The sequence below is a fragment of the Taudactylus pleione genome, unplaced genomic scaffold (assembly GCF_031769625.1).
Source record: "Taudactylus pleione unplaced genomic scaffold, aTauple2 ptg000191l, whole genome shotgun sequence".
NCBI lineage: Eukaryota > Metazoa > Chordata > Amphibia > Anura > Myobatrachidae > Taudactylus > Taudactylus pleione.
In genome coordinates this window covers 82,882-98,740 of record NW_028284593.1, presented here as the reverse complement: position 1 = coordinate 98,740, position 15,859 = coordinate 82,882, and the positions used below count along the sequence as shown (strand labels likewise).

At 45.0% G+C, this 15,859-nt stretch overlaps 2 protein-coding genes across 2 annotated transcripts in view; both read left to right on the top strand.

Annotated features, from left to right (window-relative positions):
• HIRA (histone cell cycle regulator) overlaps positions 1–5,309 on the top strand; it is a 43,102-nt gene extending 37,793 nt beyond the window's left edge. Inside the window, exons 24-25 of the mRNA XM_088476655.1 lie at positions 3,462–3,550; positions 5,166–5,309. Coding sequence (XP_088332781.1) covers positions 3,462–3,550; positions 5,166–5,282 — 206 coding nt within the window. The 3' untranslated portion in view covers positions 5,283–5,309. The remainder of the gene's footprint in view (positions 1–3,461; positions 3,551–5,165) is intronic.
• A 9,492-nt stretch (positions 5,310–14,801) lies between these two features.
• PPIL2 (peptidylprolyl isomerase like 2) overlaps positions 14,802–15,859 on the top strand; it is a 60,958-nt gene continuing 59,900 nt past the window's right edge. Inside the window, exon 1 of the mRNA XM_088476706.1 lies at positions 14,802–14,956. Within this exon, the coding sequence (XP_088332832.1) occupies positions 14,925–14,956 (32 nt within the window). The 5' untranslated portion in view covers positions 14,802–14,924. The remainder of the gene's footprint in view (positions 14,957–15,859) is intronic.

The following is a 15,859-nucleotide window of genomic DNA, read 5'->3' as shown; positions in this document are numbered from 1 at the left end:
TCTGGAGTGCAAGTTCCAGATCTCAAAACACTTAATCTCTTCACCAGCTTCCTTCGGCAGACAGATCCAAGTTGGAGTTCCCAACCTTGCTGGAGCCTTTGTTCTCTAGATTATTCAATAGAACTACTATTCCCATATGGGCTCAACTGCTCTTAAAGAATATTTTGACCGTCAAATTGAATTTTCTCTGAAGTCTATTTATGTGGCCACAGGGACTGCTCTAAGGCCTATTCTTGTGTTGGCCTGGGTGAACACACAAAATAATCTGCATCTTACTTGGGAGAGGCTAATATCTATGCAGGCGTCATCTGCTCCAGGATTTCGGCTTCAGCCATTGATGCTCGTAGAGCTCTCTGGTTAAGAAAGTGACAAGTTGATGTGGAATCCAAGCGAACCTTAGAGGCTCTTTGATTTTCTGGAGTGATTTTGTTTGGGCCCAAACTGGATAAGATCAGTGCCTTAGTTACAGAAGGAAAGAATTCCTTTTTACAGTCTTCCTTTTCTTTCCCAGTCCTCCTCAGGCCCTTCCTTTTGCTAATTTCGGCCCTCAGGTAGACAGCAGGCCAGAAGAGCTTGTGAGCCCTCTTCCTCTGCCAAAGGTGGAAAGACTAATGGACGATACAGTCCTTTCTTCGAGGTCCATAGGGATCCACAGGGATACTATGGGGATATTATGGTATCCCTGTGGACCCTATGGACCTCCAAGAAAAGGAATTATCTAGGTAGGTCTACCATAATTATTTTCCTTCCCGTCATTCAGATGCAAAACCCTTTGACAAACCACCTGCATGATAGGTTGCCTGTCCACAAAGGGGATCCTATAGTGAGGTTCTGTCTTCATTTTCAGGAAATGGTCCTGAATGGAAGCAAGGCTATCCATAAATGTCTTGAAAAATCGGAGCAATCCTCAAGACTCTTGGAAGCTCAACAACTTCTTCGGGCTCTCCCTGTTAAGATCCAGTTGGACAACGCCATGGTGGTGGTGAATATCAATCACCAAGGAGGCACAAAGTTATTGGCAATGCGAGAGACTGCTTGAATCTTCAGATGGGCAGAAAAGCATGTTCTGGTCATCTCTGCAGTGTTCATTCTGGGGGTTGACAATTGGGAGGAAGTATGTTCCAGGCTCTGGTGGACAAATGGGGACTTCCGGTTGATCTCATGGAATCTTGTCTCAACCACAAGGTTCCCCTTCATTATTCAAGGACTAGAGACCACGCAGCACTGGTACAGATGCTCCGTCTCTGGCGTGGTCTTTTCGTCTTGTATATCTGTTTCGCCTGTTACTCCAGCGAGTTCTCAAACGCATCAAGCGGGAACAAGCAATAGTAATTCTGCTGGCTCCAGATTAGCATGGTGCTCAGATCTTCAGTGACTTCTAATAGACACCTCGTGGCCTCTTCCACCAGATCTACTTAGACAAGGTCCATTCGTCCATCTAGCCTTACCTCGACTACATTTGACAGCATGGCTGTTCTGACAGCAATTTTAAGAGCAAACTCTATTCCTGAGCAAGTCATTCCGACAATGCTGCAAGCCGGTCTCTGCTCAGATTTATCATCGCATCTGGCAGGCCTTAGTGTCTTGGTGTGAGAGGAATGAATTTCGGACAGCTTCTTTCTGCAATTCCAGTCTTTTTTTTTTTTTCCAGACTGGTCTTGATGCGGGCCTGCATTTAGGATCCTTGAAGGTTGCAGGTGTCTGCTAGTTTTATTCCAGCGCCGCTTAGCCTTGATTCCAGTTTATGCAAGGGGCCCTCCATCAGCAATCCCTGTTTCTTGCTCTCACGGTACCTTGGAACGTAAATGTTGTCCTGAACTTTTTACAATCTGAGTTGTTTGAGTTACTGGACTCTGAAGTTAAAGTACTTGGAAGACCGTCTTTCTTCTGGCAATTGTATCTGCCATGAGGGTGTCAGAGTTAAGTGCCTTGTCATGTTGTTCTCACTATTTGGTATTCTATGACAACTAGGCAGAGCTATGTACCAATCCTTCCTTTTTGCCGAAGGTTTTATCTAGATTTCACAAATCAGTCTATCATGGTTCTGGCTTTTCACAGTGGAGACTCTTCTACTGCTCATTCTTTGGGTATGCTACATGCCCTTAAGTGTTATGTCATTCAGACTTCGTCCTTACACAAGACAGATGATTTGTTTGCCATCTATGATTCCCAGAAGTAGTGTAATGCCGCATACACACTACACAATGTCTTTATGCGGCTATATTGCACTCGGCAGGCCCGGCATTGGCAAGTGTATAGACACTTACCGATGCCGACAGCATGGCATAGCTCACGATAACCCCAGACTGGGCTTGCATGTACAGCCGACTGGGGTTATCATAGACGATCATCGGAAGCGTGCATCGTTGGTCGTTTTTAGCATAAACACCAGGCGATATTTTTAACCATATCGTTATCGTGCAATCGTTCAAAATATCATCTAGTATGTACGCAGATTTAGACTGCTTCGAAGCATACAGTGGCAAGATGTTTTTGAGCAGTTATTTGACAGGTCTATGTTGCTAGTGGTCAGCTAGTACCTTCCAGGATTTTGGCTTGTTCAATGGGTGCCTCTTGGGCTGCACGTCAAGGGGCACCTGCAGATTAGCTGTGTCTTTCTGTGCATACTTTTGTTTTGTTCCTTTTGTATCCAAGGAGGCTGGTATTGGGCACAGGGTGGTTCAAGTAACAGCACGCTCCCTTCCATAAAGCCGGCTTTGGGACGTCCCCAGTGTTACTCCAGTGTTCCCCAGTGGACAACGGCGAAAACAAGAGTTTGTACTTATCAAAAATCCATTCTCCGCATCCATGAGAGACCCTGGATGCCATATCTGCGCTGCTATGTATTTCCTTTCTATCTGAGAGATGTTTTTTTGTTGCTTTGACTGTTGTCACTTGTTGTAGTGGCATTTAGGTCTCTAGTTGGGAATCAGTTGTCCTTTAGGTTAAGGGAGGTTTCCCTGTTTTTTTTTTTTTTCGTCTTCCTTTCTACTCTACAACTTTACTTGATTAAACTTAAATGGTTTAGGTGGGGTATGGGAAGAGCCTATTAAAAATCTTCAGATTTAAAGTGACAGGCTCCACTTACCACTGTCTATACCAGTGTTGGCTAACCTTGACACTTCAGCTGTTATGGAACTACATAACCCAGCATGCACTGCTACAGTTTTGCTATTAGGGCATGCTAAAACTGTAGCAGGGCATGCTGGGATATAAAGTTCCACAACAGCTGGAGTGTCAAGGTTAGCCAACACTGGTCTATACCCCAGCAGAACTCCAGTGTCACCCATGGATTTGGAGAAATTTTATTTTTACTAGTATAAAAATCAGTTTTTTCAAAAACACAAATTGCCATTTTACATTGTAGGAGTCAATAAAATAAGAAACCTGTAAGGTTCATAGTTTTCACCGTGCCTCACAACTGTTATACTTTAATATCACCTGTATCTGATGTTATGCAGGTTTTGAGCAGAAGCTGCGTGAGGTTTGTCAGGATCTGTTGGGCCCTGTCCATCACTCATCTGATAGCCAATGGGAATCTAGAATCTTGGTAAGACTCTTTGCTTTCTATATCCTGTGTACGCCCACAGAGTAGATTCAGACTAGGGATACATATGGGTTGTCAATAAGCATTATGACCATGCCTGAAGGCAGGTGGCGGGATGCCGGCAAGTACTTAAAGCATTTTTTGTGCTGTCATTCCAACTGTAAACATGATGGTTTTTTATCATGCTTACAGTTGTAGTGCTCGCAGATGTAAAATGCTTCCAGTAGCATTTTACATTTGCTGACATCCCGGCTCCTGGGGTCCTCCTAATGCTTGTCCACATTCTGATTGTCGACAAGCATATTACTTCATATCAGAATAAACCGGAACAAAATATTTAGATTTTCAGATTTTTATTTTAATATATTTATTAAAATAAGCATAAACTATTCTGAATCAATGTGTGTGGCATCCATGAGTTTAGATTTCAATTGATTTGATGCTGCTCAGTACTGTGTTTGTATCGAATTTGCTCATTTTTATTGACTGACACCTCCATCAGAAGCTTTAAAGTGCATACTGTCCTTTGCCCACTACATATGTTCTTGTCACAATGGCTAACTATCTCAAAATATCAATGAGGCATCAGTGGACTGATTCCAGAACCTCTTCAGTTCAAAAACTGGGTACACACTATACGATTTGTGTACCCAGTGGTGGCATGACGCAATGGAGCGATATATTGCGCCGACCGTACACACTACATGAGCCTGTGAATGACAGCGCTATATATCATTCCATGTTGCATTTCATGCTACATTTAGCAGCATGGCGTAGTTCATGGCATCTTCCCAACTGCTGTGCAGCACAGCAGATGGGACGACCAGCTTGCACGCGAAATTGAGCTTTACACACTATAACATCCGCACGATATATCATTCAGATCCCCGTCAGAACGAAATGTTGTACAATATATCTTATAGTGTGCACCCAGCTGAACAGTTACTAAATCCTAATAGAACCAACTATAGACTTCTGCTTCCTTGTCTTGTGTAAGGGCATTGGTGGGATTATATTACAAGAAAATGCACCCCATTTTTAAAGATTGTCATGAATTAGCTGTACTTTAATCTCTAGATTGCTTGGTTAATTGCTAAGGATAAAATTAAAATCCAATGCATCCCCTACACCAGGGATGAGGAACCTCAGGCCCGGGGGGCTTAGAAGGCCCTCGGGATCATTTTGTCTGGCCCTCAGAGCTTTTTTCTGCTAGCCTCATCTGACTAGAATGGCACCCTGCAGCCAGAATCTATGCAGCAGTACCACCTGGAGTGTCCTTAGGAAGCTTCAGTTGGTCACACCACTGCCCTTACAGCCCCCAGAGCATCCTCAGGATGCTCCGGGCATTGCTGTAATCACCGGCGATTGTGGCCCCGCCTTTATGTAATGTCACAATGAGGGGGTGTGGCCTGTACTGCACCCACGAATAATGTTATATATATCAAAATGGCCCTCTGCAGAAAAAAGGTTCCCCACTCCTGCCCTACACAATGAATTACTGTGTACTAATATTGTATTTTAAACACAAATATAAATTGTATGCTTGCAATGTTTACAGTCACAATTTGCAAAAATGCTGTGACCATTTTTTTTACTTTTTTATTATTTTGTCAATCAGGGTTTCCGGAAAAGAGAGCTGCTGAAGGAACTTCTCCCACTTATTGGACAGAATCTTCGTTTCCAGCGACTCTTCACAGAGTATCAAGAGCAGCTGGATAGCCTGAAGGACAAATAACATTACTTGGCTCACATCCTTACCTCCTCTTTTGTTCTCCTTTGTGTGCTTGCCTGCTAGTTTGGCAAGACAAACAGCAAGGCAGCTTCCACTGTGAGTAACATTGGTGCTGAGAGGAAAATGCATGGACATTAGGGGTTATTTAAAGGAGCCACTCTAGTTTTTGATCATCAGCTAGAAGCCCTGTTATTGCTCTGTCTTTCTTGTTCACTGGAAGACTGAAGATTTTGGTTGACACATTAAAAATTGAATGAGAGGATGTTGGCCATCATTTGCAAGAAAAGCACAGTATGTTACTAATACACTTGAATCGCATTGCTCCATCTATATTTAGGGTTGTGTCCCATTGCTTAACCAAGACCTTGCACTATACAGATGTAACTGATGGCTGTATCGGAGTGTCATAAAGCAGCCAAATTTCACCTGTGAATACAAGAAGAATGCTGCCCTGTCTCAGACTATTTTTGTACTTGACTTTGAGAACTTGTAATAAACTTTCCACAGGCCAACAATCAGAGCCTACATTTCTGTTGAATGTAGGAAATTATGATCATGACTGCTGTGTTTCAATACTCCAAACAGCCGAGTCTGTACTCAGACTGTAGTCAGTTCTTAATTTTTAAATGTTTCTAAAAAAAAAAAAAAAAATCAAAAAAACACAGGGTTTTTTTCCATTCCTTTTCTAACTATCTATTAAAAAAAAAAACCTAATAATTTGTATCCTGTTATTTATTTTATTTTTTTCTTCCAATCAGATTGAGTTGTGGAGAGCACAGGAGTATTATTTGTACTACGTACATTGTTGGAATTTGTTTTTAAAGACTATAGTTTTTTTTTATAAATAAATGACTGTTGCTTAGCCCTTGGCAACAGGCGACAGGTACTAGCAGAGTGGGAGTTAGATAGAAATAGAGGTTTTGTGTGAACCCTGTATCCCACTCTAAAGACGGCCTCTGGGAGAGTCGCCAAACTACATAGTCCTTGGGATTCTCTCCATACCAGACACACATCTGAAGGGGCCACTGGCAAAAAGGTAAGCTTGTTACATGTAAAAAAAAAAACTTGTTTGCTGTATTACTGCTTCCCGGCACACTGCTTTAGCAGAGCGGCCGGGCATGTTACTACTCACGTGGCAGCAGCTGTAGGTGTAACAGATCATGCTGCCAGCTTTTTGGAGTAGCTCGTTGGAGGCGCGCCACTTATGACATCCTAAGAGCCGCTATACATCAGGCAATCCCTGTGGATCTCCGGGGAGAGGCACCGGCGGCTAGGGAACGCCTATGATGACGTCAGGTGTCCTGAATGAAGCTGGAAGCTGACGGCGCACTCGGTCATGCCCCCGTGCATTTAAATGACAGCAGGCTCATAGACCACGCCCCAAACACTATTTTGGCGGATTTTTGAGCTGAGACTCACTGCAAATTACAGGGGAATGGCTGTCTCTTATCAGATAAGCAGTTGAACTAGGATTATTACTTTTGGTAGTTAACCTGGTGATATATGCTAGTCTTATAGCATTTTTATGTATATATAAGCAACTTTACTGCACTTCTTTAGGAGTTTAGGCAGTAACATACATTGTTTAGTACTGAAAATTATTTGTTTGCCTTTGGTTTTTGTGCAAGTGAATGTGGATTTCAGGGGTCAGGTTTTATTTTTTTGCATTTAAACAGATAGGTGATTTAGAGTCTTATTAAGTCTCCTCACTTTTGCTGTCATTTCAGAAGCAGTGGTGGTGGTTCTGGGTAAAAAACAAAAACAGTGCTACACTTTTTCCAGAGGAATTTAGGTAGCTATCTGTATTGGTTAGAATTGTCTTTCTCTCTCAGTAAGGAGAAGTCAAAAAACAGAGCTCAGTAATTTTTTATACTTGTACAAATGTGATAAAAAGTTGGCAAATGGTTGTACAGACCCAGGGAGATTCATTACCGGGAAGTGCGGCTGAGCAGTCGGTGATGCCTGTTGGGCCACGTCTATGGCCAAGGCCATAGGTGAACTACGTCACTCTCAGGCAAATTATATGTTACCCTGTACTCAAACTCCTAGTTTGTCAGGTCCCTCGGTAGAGCCCAGATGGGCCCAGGATATGGGACAATGTCTCGCTGAGATGCAATGTCCCTAAATATAATGGGAACTTCAGCAGGGGTCACAGCCACTAGGAGACGTTCAGGCCAGTCCTTAGTGGATTCTCCTGGAGATGAGGCTTCAGCCTCCTCCTCCCAGGTAGAGGGGGAAGTGAATTATGACTGGGAACACACCTCAAACTGCGAGGTGGACTTACATTCTTATTCAGGAGTGTCTATGTTGGTAGATACAGTTCGGGAGACCTTGGATCTACAGGAAACAGCTATTCCAGTGACTAGTTCAGTTTCTTTCTTTAAATATAAGAAGAAACATGTATCTGTTTTCCCGGAATTTTTTCATTTTGGAGAAATATTAAAAGAAGCCTGCTTAAAACCTGATTCCAAATTTCATATTCTGAATAAATTTAAGAATCTTTATCCTTTTTTCAGAAGAGGATACCAAGCTTTGGGAAATTCCACCCACTGTGGATGGCTCCTATTGCTAGGTTGGTCAGGAATACTGTTATCTCCACAACACAGTCTGTAACACCTAAGGATCCTATGGATAGGAAGAATGAGACTGTACTTGAGTCTATATTCACTTTGACAAGAGTCTCGCTGCAGCCTGTTCTTGCCAGCGCCTGGGTGATAAAAGCTATCAATTCCTGGATGACCCAGATGATTGCTGGGTTTCAATCAGGAGATTTGTCTGAAGCTAGTTCTTTAGCTCATCACATTTCAGAGGCTCCTACATATATAGGTGATGCTTTAATAGATACTATTCACATACAGTCTCATATTTCTGCTTTGGCCATTTCTGCCAGACGTTCTCTATGGCTTAAAGCATGGAAGGCAGACATAGAGTCCAAGTATGCTTTAGAGGGCACTGCCCTTTGAAGGAGATTTTCTATTTGGTCCAGAATGAATTAAAATTATTTCTTAGGTCATGGGAGATAAAGTCCTTACCTAACCGCAGGGGTGGAGTGGGATGGAAAACCAGCCCGGGAAAGCAGCTTTAATGGAGGTGGGGTATGTTGAGGGAGTGGGATCTGTAGAGTGGGGGTGGGATGCTTCTTCCACATAGGGCCTGATTCTGAATCTGAGGCAGTTACTCCCATCCTTGCGTCTTTGCTGCAATGGCGTCTGTGACTTCATTCTACTGCTGCTACAAAGCACTTCCCTGGGGTAAATCTGTGTGTCCGTATGTGCAAGGACTGAGATGCTTACTTTCAGTGACTACAGACACTGCAATCATGCTTTGTGAGTCTTTATACGCCATCATGGCTCACACCATTAAACCTGGAAAGGTACCAATAATGTGATGGCAAACTCAGCTTAATGAAAAGGGAGGCTATGGCTGGGTACATACAGTACTACACGATGTGTGTACCCAGCTACAGGACGACGGGATAGAGCAATACAATGCACTGCCCGTACACATTGCACACTGCAGTGGAGGACGGCAGAATGTGTAATTCAGTGCTGCATTTAGCAGCATGGCGTCATTCATTGCATTGTCCCACAGCAGATGGGACAATGCGATGAACAACCCGGCATGCGTAATCGGTGGTACACACTATTTGATCTGCACGATATATCGCTCCAATTCGTGTTAGAACAATATATCGTACAATGGATCGAATACTGTGTACCCAGCCTTACAGATGGCCAGCACAAGAACGCTTCATATGAGTAATTAGGAATATATACCTGAGGAAGGGGTTGGATTGAAATAGAGCTTATGTCCTATGTTAGCCACTTGTGTACCTTTTATTGTCTTATGTACAGTACTAGGTAGCGGATGTGTTGAAACCTGAGAGGACTTTCTGAGTGTATCACTGGCAGGTAATTGTTGTTGTTTTTCTCATTGTGAACATGAATACTACTTAAAGGGCCCCTAAACCTAAAGTTCAAGGTAAATTATATAACAGAACTACTAATAACATCAATTGCAAGTGCATTCTTTCACTGATCAGTTACTAAAATATGCTAATGTCCTCCAAAGCACTGCTGAGCTTTGGGACGCCGACTGCCACCTTCACACATCTGTACGACGGTGTGCAATAGCCTAAAAATCGGTATTCTCAACACACATCGGGCATATACGTAGCATGTAAGGTAGATCTCCTTACACGCAGAGAGCTCCCTTACTCTGAATGCAATCACAATGGCTAATTTATGCACGCCCATGAAATGGTGTTCAAACGTTCAGACGCACCTGCATTTTTCTTAGTAGACAAACCAGACGGGTCATTTTGTCCCATTGTCAACCTCAAAGGGTTAAATCCTTATCTCCACTTGGAAAAATTCAAGATGGAGTTGGTAAGGTCAGTCATTTGTTCCATGGAGGAAGGGGAATTTCTCGCCTCCCATAGATATCAAAGATGCCTACCTCCATATTCCTATATGGAGGGGTCATCAACATTTTCTACGGTTTGCAGTGGGGCAGCGGCATCACACATGATCTCCCTACTCAGAAGTGTGGGGGGGGGGGGTCAAAGTGTTTGCTTATCTGGATGATTTGTTGCTAAGAGCACCTTCAATAGCCCTATTGCAACAACTTCTTCAGATTACCATAGGCATGTTCCAGAGCTTTGGTTGGAGCCAAAGTATGCAGGGGATCAACCGTTTTCCCAAGTCAAATTTAATTCCATCTCAGAGGATGGTATTAATGTGTCTTCTCTTTGACACCCAGTGTCAGAGACTTTCTTCCGCAGGAAAAGATTCAGGATCGTCAATCCAAAATAAGGATCATTTAACAGATGCCTCATATTTCAGTCCTCAGGCTATGCAGTTACTGGGAAAAATGGTGGCTTCATTCGAATTCGTTCCTTTCGCCAGATTCCATGCCCGACCACTGCACCGTGGGCGTCTGCATACTCAGTGATCACACGCCAAGACATAGTGGGCGTGCTTATACCTTGCCGTGCGATCGCCTGCCTTGCTGGGTGCAAGCGGACGCTAGTGAGCGGGTCTGAATGAGCTCCAAAGGACCTGATTCAAACCCGCTCGCTAGGATGCGTTCGCTTGTAGCTGGCCGATTTTCGCAATCTGAGCATGCGTATGCATCGCAGTGCATGTGCATAAACCAGTGCGAGAGATTGGGAAGTGTTCGCTTGCTGCGCATAGACTGCCCAGCAGAGTGAGTGACAGGGTGCATGCGGCAGGGTATAGTCAACCTCAAGCGCTGCGATCGCTTCCGATGGTCCTCGATATACCGATGGTTTCATACACTTCCTGGAGATGACGTGCACAAGTGGGCGTCTTATAACAGGCTGGTGGGCGTCTGCATACTCAAAGTGATTGCACGCCAAGACATAGTGGGCGTGCGTATGCCTAGCCGTGCGATCGCCTGCCTTGCTGGGTGTGTGCCGGATTTGCATACGCTGGATGAGAACGAACGCATCTAGCGAGCGGGTCTAAATGAGCTCCTAAGGTCCAAGGAAGGCGTCGCTTCAGTTTGCTCTCTGTTGACCATCTTTCTTCATAACCCCTTATATCAACTGAGCATTCAACAGGATCAGTCTTGTTTGTAGGCTGATGCAGGACTGTCAAGAGTAGGTCATCTTCTCACTAACGGTACACTCAAATCTTCCCAAACTCTGCAGAATTAATTTTCACTCTGGGACACTGGCACTTCCTTAAGATTTGCCATTTTATGTCCTCATTAGGGGGTGTGGAGGCGCTTGCTAGAAATTTGACTCATTTTGAGATGATGTGCATCCAAAAATCTCCCCCAAACCATGCCATATCTGTCTATAAAATAATTTTGGAGTGCTTTTCATGCAGATGTGGGATAGAGATTTAGTGACTAAGGGAACAAAGTAGTGTGGGACAAGGTATATTGGGCCTGATGCAGCAAGGAACGCACAGGAGAGAACGCATGCACTTGGCTGATGTTTCCGTATTGCCCATGTGTATGCTTCGCTCTGCGTGTGCGCAAACTACCTGTTGCGATCTAGTAAGCATACGCAGACCCCTTCCAACATTCAAGGAGCCCTCTGAAAGTGTTGACCCTAAATGTAGACAATGAGATCAAAGCAGTGATTGTTAAAGAATAGGTAGATCACACATGTTATATAACTTTTCTTTCCCAAACCAAGATGGCCGCCGAGCATCACTATTCCGATAGATATGAGATCCAAGCAGGAATAGATCTAGCGGATTATGCAGCACACAATAAGCAGAATACACAGTAACTTGTTTGTCTTGTCTTTCCCTTAATCAAGATGGCTGCCGAGCATCACATTCCCTTATTTATATCTAAGGGATCACCAGTAACAAGGTTCCCTTAACAAAGATGGCCACCGGATATAACAGACATAAGGAAGTACATACACCACAACCAAGATGGCGCCCATCAGGATTTCCCTATATATAGGGACACCACACACAAGATGGCGCACACCTTCACTCCTTGAGAAAGGCCCGGAAGGCCGATACGCGTCGGAGTTTCATATCCACAGACCCCCTATCTAACATAGAGACCGCCAGACACCTAATAAGGAATCCGAAGTCTTCTCGCGACGGAGCGAGTGGAGCCCCTATTACCCCCGCTGAGCCTGGGTGCCGCGAGATCTCGCGACACGTGACACCTGGAAGTCTCGCAGGGCACAGTGTGTACTGCATGACACAGGTGCGGAACATCGGAGACCAGGAGGACACAGCGGAAGAGACCAAGTACACCTGGAGGTGTACAACAAGGACGCAGAGGGTAAGTAAGTGCACCTGGGGGACATGGGACGCCGCCCCACCAGACACTGCTTACATACCTCGCGTAGAGAACTTAAACTTTTGGAGCCAGATTCACCCTTTTATGAGCAAACAGCACGTACCACACTGCATGCTATATACTGAAACACTATATTTATCTAAGGAACTAAGATTGGGATAGTCAGACCATTTAGCGGTAACCACCAACGTTACAGACTTTCATCCACAAACTGTACCCTTAATATACATATACCTATGGACATATATCCATTGATTTAATAAAGGAGCAGTGTGACTCCTAATAAATAGTCTAAAACAGACAGATTGTTAACCTCATTTTTTGGGAACACTCACAAAATACCCCTTCATTCGAGCGCAGTACCCTCCTTCATTTACCACTATGGGAGTGACGTCATGACGTCACTCCCATAGTTCCGAGGAGCGGGCGCCAGGGATGAACGGCAGCAGGCACTGGAGCGGGGTTTAAGGTTAGTTTTCTTTTTTTGTATGTGTGTGTGCACGTGGGAGGGAGGGCATTACAGGAGGCTGCCGCCTATTACAGGGGTTTACTACTGGGGGCACATTACAAGGAGCTTATTACTTGGGGCACTACAGGAGGCTTATTGCAGGGGGCTTACTACTGGGGGCACTACAGGGGGCTTATCACAGAAGGCTTACTACTGGGGGCTTTACAGGGGGCACTACAGGGTGCTTATCACAGAGGGCTTACTACTGGGGGCACTGCAGGGGGCATCATATGGGGGCACTACAGGGGCCTTACTACTGGGGGCACAGCATAGGGGGACCATTACTGGGGGGCACTACACAGGCGGGCACTGCATAGGGGGACCACTACTGGGGGCATTGTATAAGAGGAACTGCATAGGGGACGGCGGCAGCTGGGGCTGGCATAGGTCCTGGGAGGGTGGTACATTTTAATTTGGGGGGGGGGGCACCAACATTTACCTTGCCTCCGGGCACCTGGGATGAAGTTACGCAACTGCAGTGCCCCCAGTAGTAGTCCCCCCCCATCAGTAGTCCCCAGTAGTGGTTCCTCCCGAAGCACTGCCACCAGTAGCAGTCCCCTCCTTAGTAGTCCACAGTAGTGGTACACCCCCCCCCCCGATGCAGTGCCCCCAGTGGTGGTGCCTCCTCCCCCAGCAGACACACACATAAAAAGAAAATAAAAAAACGCTTACCTAATCCTGGTCCCGCCGACGCCATCACCTCCTCTGTCCTCCCGGGCCGGCCGGCTCTGCATTATGGGAGAAACGTCATGACGTCTATCCCATTACCCACTGCAGGAGACAGAAGATGGAGCTCATGTGTGAGCTCCAGAACGGCTTCGGCAGTGGGCACAGCAGTCAATGAGAGTCTGTCTTTCACTGACTATTAATCAGTGGCAGGCGCCGGCTCTAAGCACAGACTAGGACAGTGTTGGCTAACCTTGACACTCCAGCTATTGTGGAACTATATATCCCAGCATGCCCTGCCACAGTTTTAGCATGCCCTAATAGCAAAACTGTAGCAGTGCATGCTGGGTTATGTAGTTCCATAACAGCTGGAGTGTCAAGGTTAGCCAACACTGGACTAGGAGGTCCGTTGCCCAGAACGCAGCCCTGCCTGAGCCAACCCTCTACCCTCCCGCTACCGCTATTGGGTAAGCGCTCAGGGGGAGGGAAGGGGCGCAGCCATGCAGCACAGGACGGCGCTGGGTGCATGGAAGCCTAGCACCAGTCCTGCTGCTAATAAAACAGACACAGCCAATGTCCGGTGGCTGTGAGTTTGTTACTGTGCGTAGTGCTGACCGAACAGCACTACACTGACCTCAGTGTCCTGGACCGCGGCCGGCAGCGCCCCCCGTCATATGGCACCCACGGCACACGCCCTGCTCTACCCCTTAGTTTCGCCATTGACCTTACCCCTTACAAAATGTTCTGTAAAGTCAGGGCATCCAGGTGAATTAGACACATTGGGAAAGAAGACCCTGATAACAATGAAAACGTCCATCCCTGTAAAAAAATAAAGCATATTCTATAGTTTTATTATAGTTTGTAAATTTTTCATAAACATAATATGTAAGAAATATGTGAGTACAATTAATTTCATTTTTATTTTCTTTTAAGTCTTGTTATAGGGGTGACTAAACATTTTATCTTATAGCAATAACTTTCATTACAAATGTATTGCATTTGCAGATGGGGGGCACAAATAATAGAAATTGTCTGCCAGGGGAAACCCAGATGAAAAACGCTAAACAACCACTGCTATAGAGGTTAGTAAATAATTCCCGTATATTACTCAAGATTACAGGTTGGCACACCTTCATGGTAAAGTCATAGGCAATCCCAATAGAGTCTTTAGGGACTTGCAGATCCCTGATTACCTAATTTAACAGCTATATGTTAAAGTATATATAATTTCTCAGAAAATATATCCAGGAAAATGTCATCATTTTCCATTGGCAACACCATCCCTGTAAATTGTTGTCCCTAATTTTCAACAACCTACTACACAATAAAAAACAACACTTTTCTGCTAGTTGGATGCAAGTCTTGTCATTTACTCTTATTCTATGGGCTGCGGTATGCGTCAGCGTCACTGTCAGGTCAGGGTGAAACGAGGGGATTTCAGCACTAGACAGCGCAGCCACATGTGTGGAGCCGCCATGATAGTACTCCTGTTCTATAATCTATCAGAAACAGACAGAGAATGAGAGTTCCAACACGGCTCTCGGGTCGCATTCTTTACGTCACTTCCGGTCATGTGTGAATATAGGAGACAATACCGGAAGTAGTTGTGAGTTTGAAGGAATTCTGAACTCCGTGAAGTTTATCGGTGTTTCTGGCCGGTAACAGCGGTAAAGATGGGGAAGAGGCAGCACCAGAAGGACAAGATGTAAGTACGGTAGGGTGTGACCGGTAGCCGTATTATCGAAATGCCCTTTTGCTGCAATTATTTAAATGTTAAATACTCAGCTCCCGTGATAATGAGTAAGAAGCATATATGATGCATATGTCATCATGTTATGCAGTAATACTGTCATGTCTGATCAGAGATCATCTCAATGTAAAATATAGTTTAATATATGTATTGTGAGCCTGGGGTTCAGCTTCCATATAGGCACTTTTTTTGTGTTAACTGTAATGCACAGGTTCGCAAACTCGATCCTCAGGAACCCAAACAGTGCATGTTTCCCAGGTCTCCTCACAGAAACACAAGTGAAATAATTAGCTCCACCTGTGGATCTTTTAAATTGCGTCAGTGAGTAATGAATACACTTGTGCAGCTGCTGGGTGACCTGGAAACCGAGAACTGTGTGGGGCCGTGAGGACTGAGTTTGAGAAACAGTGCTCTAATGGATCTAAGCAGCTTTCCAAATGGAGCTACAAACAGGACATTGCATTCCAAGGGGTCTATTCATGATAGACCCCTTGGAATGATAATTATCGGGGTCCGACCACTATTATTAATATTCTAACTCGCCGCAGACACCGGAGCAATTATTCATGAATTTTCTCACTGCTCATTTTGGAGCGGTGACGCTAGTGCGCATGCATGACCTACAGGTCACGCATGGGCTCAAGAGCCCCGACGTCCAGCAGAAGGAGCCAGGCAGGGGTGGAGGGACACAGAATGATCCCTCTTTGCAACCCGGGACTCGATTGCGAGCCTGGAGCGGGAACAAATGCCATCTGAAGATGACGAATGCTCCCGCACTCAAGCTCCGAAAATATTGTATTGTAGCTTCATGATTTCTGTCCCCATAATAGTGTATGGGGACAGTGGCCCATTCCACGA